The 8,545-nt window shown below is 35.1% G+C and overlaps 2 protein-coding genes across 2 annotated transcripts; both read left to right on the top strand.

Annotated features, from left to right (window-relative positions):
* Positions 1 to 572: 572 nt before the first annotated feature.
* Positions 573 to 2,455, top strand: LOTGIDRAFT_198406 (hypothetical protein). Its single transcript, XM_009069104.1, has 2 exons — positions 573 to 1,232; positions 1,639 to 2,455. Exons 1-2 carry the CDS (start codon positions 630 to 632, stop codon positions 1,888 to 1,890), a joined length of 855 nt encoding a protein of 284 aa, XP_009067352.1. The 5' UTR covers positions 573 to 629; the 3' UTR covers positions 1,891 to 2,455.
* Positions 2,456 to 3,132: 677 nt separating this feature from the next.
* Positions 3,133 to 7,915, top strand: LOTGIDRAFT_170451 (hypothetical protein; the record flags this gene model as incomplete). The annotated part of the gene is made up of 6 exons (XM_009069103.1): positions 3,133 to 3,161; positions 3,610 to 3,761; positions 4,789 to 4,857; positions 5,130 to 5,614; positions 6,793 to 6,984; positions 7,739 to 7,915. The coding sequence occupies 6 exons, from the start codon at positions 3,133 to 3,135 to the stop codon at positions 7,913 to 7,915; spliced, it is 1,104 nt and encodes a 367-aa protein (XP_009067351.1).
* Positions 7,916 to 8,545: the final 630 nt, after the last annotated feature.

Here is an 8,545-nt window from a genome sequence, read left to right as displayed (position 1 = left end):
ACCCCCTTCCCTCTATTAATCCAGCCATAACATACATAGTGATTTTTTCTTAGTTTAGGGTTTCCCTGCAATGATTTTCACGTCGGAGAATATAGCCTGACTGAATACAACCACTTTTAATTATCCAAAATTTTATGGTAGAACAAAAGCGCCCCATTTAAAAATTACCACTAAGTGGAAAACCCCTATTTTAGGGGGAGTAATAGGATGAGATAGGCTACCATTGAAAATGCAGAATATTCTGTTGAAATTAACAAAGAACTGAAGAGAGGTTTAGGTCATGGTCTTGAGAATTTTGTATCTTTTGGGTTGTACACATCTTCAATGTCAAGCCATTACGAACTTCGTTTTATCCCTTGACGGCAATAGCCACTTAATAGCTTGACATTGTAAAGTTGTAAATGACGAGAAATTTTGATTCGGCTAAAACTGAACTGCCATATTCTGGAAAAAGATATACCTGCCCAATAGCTCATCATAGCTATGATTTGTCCAGAAAGGATGGTTTTTACATTTTTTGTTTCTTTATAGTAGATTTTATTACCATTTCAGTGGCAATTCAAGTTTCCAAAGCCAAATCCATTTTGAAAAAAGTGAAAGTAGCCTGTTTCATCACCACACAGATTCCAATGATCCAGTCTAAGCTTGCAGCAGTTAACAATACATGGTCAAAACGTATTGATAAGATATTCTACATGGTTACAGTGAACAAAACATCCAATTTTACATTCCCTAATATAATGCCAGTTAATATCTCTAACGACAGACAACATTTGACTGAAAAGACAGTCTACGCATTTCGGTATCTCTATGACAACCATTTAAACGATTTTGATTGGTTTATGAAAGCGGATGACGATACGTACGTAGTGGTTGAGAATTTAAAGTATCTTCTATCTCACTACAATGCATCGAAACCAATCTATCTTGGACATCATTTTAGACATTATTCCTTTAATGGATACATGAGCGGTGGTGGTGCTTATGTCTTAAGTCGAGAAGCATTACGTCTACTGATAGAAAATGGCTATAACGTACCCGGACGATGTCGTCAACATGGCGGAGCAGAAGACATTGAAACTGGTCGATGCTTAACGAAGGCAGGAGCATTAGTATACAATAGTACAGATAAATATAACAGAGAAACATTCCATCCTATGAATGCTTATGGTTATATAATAGGACCTATACCTCGATGGATCACTGGATACAGTCGTAATGAAGCTAAAGAGGTAAGGGTAATATTTCTTTTTTAAAATATAAATTCACCTCGTTATAATTCTCTATATAATTAGGTATGACCTATCGCCATAGGCGTACGGACCGAAGGCCTGATTTCGTCATACTTGTTTTCCCGAAATTTTCCCACGAATTTTACCGGTATATTTCTTTCTATGTTTTTAGGTTGTTTTTTGGCGTATTGTACTGGCGAATTTGGCCTATTTGCAAACTGTGAATTAATAACAAATATAATATTAATATGCAGTCACTATTCGCATAGAATTATAGGTTCTCTGTGAATGGAGTAAAATTAATTTTGTTTTGTTTGTTTGCATTCCGTATTAACTTTTAAAAAAATACGAGTTACTTCCCTTGTGCAACCAAGACCTTTAAATGAATATTTTTCTTATATTCTAGGGTAAAGATTGCTGTAGTCAGTTAACTATAACATTCCACTATACCGGGCCTAGGTTAATGGCCATATTAGACTTTTTGTTATATCGAACGAGTGTTTACGGTCGACAGCTTGATTATGGTCGTCTACAGGATCTATTCGAAGTGAAAACTGTTCGACCACCAACCAAGCGGTTCATACCATATTTTTTCGAAACTATGGATGATTATAAAAATGCAACTGTTTGGAAAGCCAAAAATAACACTGTTTTATGAAATGAATTTGTTTTGATATTTTTGTTTGTTAATGTGTTACATTGAATTTTTGGACAGTTTTTCAATCAAAAAGAAATCCTGGTGAATGTACATGTATTCAATAATAAATGACAGGGAATGGTTGACAATCCGTTTGATCTTCGTCTGAGAAACGAGAATTTTAAATTTTATTAAGTTAAGCAGTAATAGTGTTAACAGCTAGACCCTTGAACCGCCGCTTCCGCTGATTCCTTTTGGGATAGAAATCATCACAAAACCCCAGTAAGTTAACCAACTGTAAAGGTGGGAATAGACGATGTACGGTGTTCGGTGCTGTGTACTGTGTGGTATTATCGATACAGTAGAAAATAGAAGAAACGAATCGTATCTGCACCCCAATACCTCATGGGTTCGCTTCTTCTATTTTCGTTTGTATCGATTATTCTGCATCGTACACCACACCGGACACCGTACCTTGTTTATTTTAACCCTTTGAATCAAGTTATAACTGATGAAAATAATTCAGTAGAAATTACATATATTTTAAAAGACAGACGAACCTTCAGAAATAAAACAACTCTCAAGCATGCTTTTTGTCAAATATTTTTAAAGATTAGCCACATCCACATCCACTAAAACCTAAACATAACAAATTGTACTCAATAAAATCGCCATTTTGTTTTCATGTTCCGGTACTGCATTCCATGCAAAAGGTTGAGTTCGAAACTACGATCCTACTTGAATATATCGAGTTGTAAAGAACTAGGTTGAGGCACACAACAGCAGAGTAAAGTGTTACAATGATATTTATGCACAGCCACGAACATTATCAGATATAAACAGAAACAGCGTATTCTATGGAAGCCGGCTGTGGCCAGATCTACTCTCGACTGCTCGCCCATGAGAAAGCGAGTAAAAAGACGAGAAAGCAAGAGTGAAAAGGCGATAAATCGTGAAAGCGAGGAACAAAGTGTGAGAAAAAGGCGAAAAAGCTAAGAAAATTCACGCCTTTTTCCTCTCTTACTCACCCTTTTCCTTTCCTTCCTTTCTTTCTATCTCGCCTCCTTGCCTTTTTCTGTGATCAAGGTTAATATGACCTAAGTAGGCTTCCATACTATTTGTGTCAATGAAAGATGTAAATGATACTAAAACGAATGCACACCTAGTTCGACTTCCATTGAATGTATGTTACTCGGGTTAACATTAATGTAAACAAACTACTTTCGGTTTTCAATGAGGATTTGCTCATCACATTGAACTGAAATGATAGATTTCTTTTTGTTTAGCAGTCGGTAAGTAAGTTTTTAAATAGTCTATACTAAACAGAAGATATATGGATAATTGAAACGATGTTAGATATAAATGTATGTGATTTTAACAATTTATACATCAAAATATTGTATAACATTTATGTTTTTAACTGTGATATTCTGTACATCTTTTGGTAAGGTACTAGTCCCACAGATCTGGTCTTACCCGTTTCTTTGACGTGATATACGGAAGGAATATCGGCACAATAAAATGTAGCTTAAAGTTACTCCGATCCATTTTTGAATGGCTAGTTTTTGAGGATTTTTCTTTGTAGAGCCAAATTTGGAATAACTTTGGGTATTTGTACAAAGCTGATTTGAATCAATCAATCAATGAGCTCTATCACTATCAGCACTGGCTACTTTGACGCCTCAATCAATTTATTTATTTTTTTCTGAAATTGATTATGATTATCATTTTTAAGAACAGATGGTGTACAACAGATGGTGTACAACAGATAATCAATATGAAGTCGATTCACATGTTGATTAATATGATGCCGTTGTCTCGATTAGGAACATTATTATCCATGCTTACCATCCTCTGGTTAACTATCTGGAAATATAGTAGTAATCGACATGGTAAGCTATCATCCATATGGACCGAGACTACAGTGGGTAGCGAATCTGATTGGTTGTAAATAATTCAGTGATTATGACAATGTCTTCGAATTAAATTCTTTGCCCAAAAATTCGATAACAATATATAATGTAAACTGACAAAACGTGTGGGGGTTGCCATTTTGTTACGGTTGTAACCAAGTCGTTAAAGACTTGTTGGCCTTGATCATATATGCATAAATGTAGTTATCTCCCTTGATGAAATTTGAAGGCGAAAATTCAATGATAAGTCCCAGGCTATCTTGTCATAGACAGGAATAGTTTGGGCGCCAGAGACTACAAAATTTAATGGAGAGCCAAAGGGTCATAATTATATGTTTTGAGTTCCGCTCCACATCATCCTTTTTTGCGACAGAATAAACCACTAATTGTTGTCTCTAATCTTAGATAAAATATTTAACAGCTATTTAGAAGGTTGTCGCCATCTTATATAAGACTTATTGTCATTGAAAGTTCCAGCCAATCAAAAGACACGAATTTCATTGGCTCAACCAATGACGTCTTAAGCTCAACAAATTTTATAAAGATGGCGACATAGTGTGAGTAAAAAATACCCGCCTGATTCTAATTTGTACACAAGTACATAATGTTAAGTTGTTGTAAGGTACATCTTATTCCATATTTATCAAATACTTTACAAAATTGACTGTTTTCAAAGGTCTAAATCAAGTAATACAAAATTGAAGGATTTGTATTTAGGCTACTCGGTGATTTCTCTCTAAAATACGTAGAATTATTAGGAGTGACAATTTAATTACTAACCAATTTCTGAATATGAATTCTGTACGTTTTTGCCCCCCAAAAATATGCGAGGAGGCACCAAACCAATTCCATTTATATACAGAGACCCGCCCCTCGCCCACCCTAATACAGACCACCCCCTATTGTGTCAGTCTGTCCCCTGTACGTGTACGCGGCCTAGGAAGGCTGGCGGTGCCACTGCTATAGACAGTGAATATTTGTTATAATAATTATTTTATCATTTTAGGTAGGAAAGCATTAGCAAGTCTAACCAAAGAAAATTTGAACTATCGTTACGCTTCAGATGACCAATCACGTAAGAAAGTTATAATCCGTGAATTTTTTTAAATATTTTTTAATATATTATAACAATAACTTTTTCTTTATGCAACGAGGTATTGTCTTGTAAAGTCTAAAGTAAGAACCTGAATGAGGACACAGGTTTTGTCAGAATTTAATAAAAGTTTGTGGGTAGGGTTATATAATAGAATATTTGGGATAAGTTCGAATCTGGGTACAAGCCGACAAATATTGAAGTATTGAAGAGACGAATGTAGAAGTAGAGATATATCTTTCTTTATTTTCTAGTTTTCATTGATGACAAATTAGCTGTCAAGATTTCCAAAAAGGTCAAAATATTGTGTTGGATCACCACCCAGGAATCGGCCATGAAGACAAAAGTCAAAACTGTCAATTCCACTTGGGCGAAACGCTGCGATAAAATGCTTTACGTTGTCACTGGTGATACTACAAAAGAAACTAAAGACGGCGTCCTAAAAATAAATGTACCAGACGGACGCAATCATTTAACCGCCAAAACTGTTCAGGTGCTTAAGTACGTTCATAATCATTATTTGAATAGATTTGATTGGTTTTTAAAAGCTGATGACGACACTTTTATTGTGGTGGAGAATTTAAAATTCCTTTTATCCAAGTATAACCCTAAGAAACCAATATATCTCGGACATTTATTTAAGAAGTATAGTAAGTATGGATATATGAGCGGTGGGGCTGGCTATGTGTTAAGTAGAAATGCGTTAGGTATTTTGGTCAAGAAAGGATACAAGAAAAAGGTAAGCTAACAATAATTCTTCTGCTTAGTCGCATGAAGGGTCCCAGAGGGTTGTCGCTGGAGAAAATTTTTTGTAGATATAATTGATGTATTCTGACACATTTAGAGACCAAAACGTATAAAAATAATATATTTCAATATTTTAAGAAGGGAAATTGGAGTACAATTTGGAGTCCAACCCGTTTTTCTTTGGACAAAATGTCCCCCTTATATTCCGCTGGCGCTACCACTGTATGAGTTGATTTGACTCGTGAGTTTCTGAGCTTTCCGAGCTTTCTGGGCTTGAGATGTCAAAATATCTTCCCGAGCTCACAGTACTTAGTACTAACGGTATTGATAAAACTAGTAGGCCTAAAACCATATTTCCTAGGTTTATCGTGATGATGTTCTCATGTACAGTTCTAACCCCAAAGGACACACAGCGGTGTAGGCGAAAGAAAACTTGCAGGTCATCGCGCTTAAAGGGATTGTAAAGAGGTTTTTTAAAAATGTATGTGTATCAGGACACTGATAGCTTCAATTTGCACCATTCCAATTTTCAATCAGACGTCTGTTGTTCTTACAATTCCACTAAAACTAACGTGTTTTATGACGCCACTAGAGGAGAGCTACCGGAAGCTACTATTGATATATAATGCAGATCTCCTTTAGTGACGTCATAAAACGCCTTTTTGCTAATAGAAATTCAAGACAAACAGACGTCGGAATGATTCGACCAGATATGGTGTGGTGATTGGCAGCACCATACTTTTTGCGATGGGTTTCCTTATTTTCAAATACTTATATGAATAGAAAATAGAGGTGTTCTAATGACTTGGAAAAATACAAGTTTTTCCATGTCCATAATCAATTCACGATTAGCTAAATTAGTATAGACTTACCAGCAGAATTCCAATGAGTGACCGATCTAGAAACTCTTTTTTGTTTATCCAGACTGCACATACATGGGCATTTATGATTGGTTAAAACTCTTAATTATATGCAAGAAGAACATAATGATATGATACATGATAATTCATTAGAAACACCAATTAATCAATAATTCGACATTAAAAAAATATAGAAATACATCTTTCTACCTAAATATTGACCGAGGAAATAAGGTCATGCAAAAGATTTCCCTGTCATAATTTCGCATAATTTAAGAATTCGGACGTGTTATATACATATTTTTTCTAGAATAAATGCAAGGAGGATGGTGGTGATGAAGATGTAGAAATAGCTCAGTGTCTGCAGTATTTAAATATAGTGGTCTATAATACTTTGGATAGTTTTGGACGAGAATCGTTCCATCCGTTTGGTATCTCTACGCATATTGTTGGTCCTGAACCAGCAGGCCTTACAGAATGGGACAGAAACAAACCACAAATAGTAAGAAATATAGTCCCGGTCAATCGAATTTAGCGACAGGAAAACCGAGAAGCTGTACCAAGATGTCAAAGCCTTAGGGTGTCCTAAAAACAGTGTTAGAAGTTCAAGGGACAGCGGCTAATTTTGGGGGGTTGATTTTAGTCTTGAATATTATTATTTAAATAGTCTTTAGAAGTACTAGAAATGTACGAATATTCTTTTAAAATTCTTCAAACTAGGATTTTTTTTTTACTATTTCTATATGTCTTTTCTATATATCATAGAGTATCTTAAAGTGATGAGTCGTCATATTAACATTCAAAAACAGATAATTCTGGACATACACATTTGAAGGCTCAAATTTCGACGGTGAGATGCGAACACTATAACTGATTAGCTTAGCTAAAAAAATTCCAGTTTCTGAGACTGGATTGATAAAAAAAAATGTCTATCGGTCCGTATAAGACTATAGGACATCCTAGCGCTTAGTTCGTTTCGAGAATACGCGGCCATATGAATCCAAAGGATTGTTCAGTGAGGCGGAATAACTACCCACAACGTTCCAGAGCACACATTTTATATATTCCTCTGTCTGGAATAAGCAAACATCTCCTTATGCTACACCAACATCTACAACACTGAAATAGTACGGTAAAAACATTCTAGCGTAACACTTCTAGATCCGAATTATCAATTTTGTTGACCCCCTTGCAATGATCAATAATTTGTCCAAGTTTGAGAATGTGGTCTTCACCGTATTCTTTGTTAATTTCAGGGAAGGAATTGTTGTAGTCAGTTATTGATATCATTCCATTATGTAAAACCGGATATGATGTTGATAATAGAACATCTGTTATATAGAACCAGTGTATATGGCAGGAAGGTTGAAGAAACCGGTTTACAGGATTTGTTCGAAATTGGACCGGTTCCACCACTAGACAAATGGGACTAACTACATTAATGCTTTTGATAAATAAATTATTTTTGTTCTCAGCGACACTTTTTACTTTATGTGTATGGAGGTATAACGTTGCCAAAATTTTCGATTGTCCAAGGCTTGATAATGCAAAGTGTAAAATAAAATACAAAGAATTAAATGTTATCTGTATTCGGGATTTTGGAGAATACTTTTACATTTTGCATTTTTACATATCGACAATTGTACAATTGTACATTGCAAATTTTGTAATGGCAACATTGGTATTTTCAAGCTGCAACACAATCGACAATTTTGGCAACATTATACCTCGATATGTGAGCAACAAATTCGACCAAGAAGACTTGCATACGAACAAATCTTTCCAAAGGGTTCCTAGTCAATGAACAGCGCTAATGAAAGTCATTCAAACTTCATCGATATAGATGTCCCCAGTTATAGTTTATATTTTGGAGCAAGGTTTGATTCTGAGATCTTATAAAGTTTTACCTGTTACAAATATAGATATTTAGTTTGGAGATAAAGAAAGATAATCGTCCGTAAGAGTTTAACCTCTCCCGAACTTGAATAACATGGATGGAAATATAAAAATATGTTAGGTCAAGACTCTACTGTGAAGTAGCTAGGCTAAAATATAAAAACTAA

The sequence above is a fragment of the Lottia gigantea genome (assembly GCF_000327385.1).
Source record: "Lottia gigantea unplaced genomic scaffold LOTGIsca_99, whole genome shotgun sequence".
In the NCBI taxonomy this organism is placed as follows: domain Eukaryota; kingdom Metazoa; phylum Mollusca; class Gastropoda; family Lottiidae; genus Lottia; species Lottia gigantea.
Note: the sequence above shows the minus strand (reverse complement) of the source record. Positions and strands in the feature narration are given on the sequence as shown.

Coding starts and splice junctions, on each gene's coding strand:
- LOTGIDRAFT_198406 (XM_009069104.1), top strand. CDS start 630: ATGATCCAGTCTAAGCTTGCAGCAGTTAACAATACATGGTCAAAACGT. Junction 1,233..1,638: donor GTCGTAATGAAGCTAAAGAG/GTAAGGGTAATA, acceptor CTTATATTCTAG/GGTAAAGATTGCTGTAGTCA.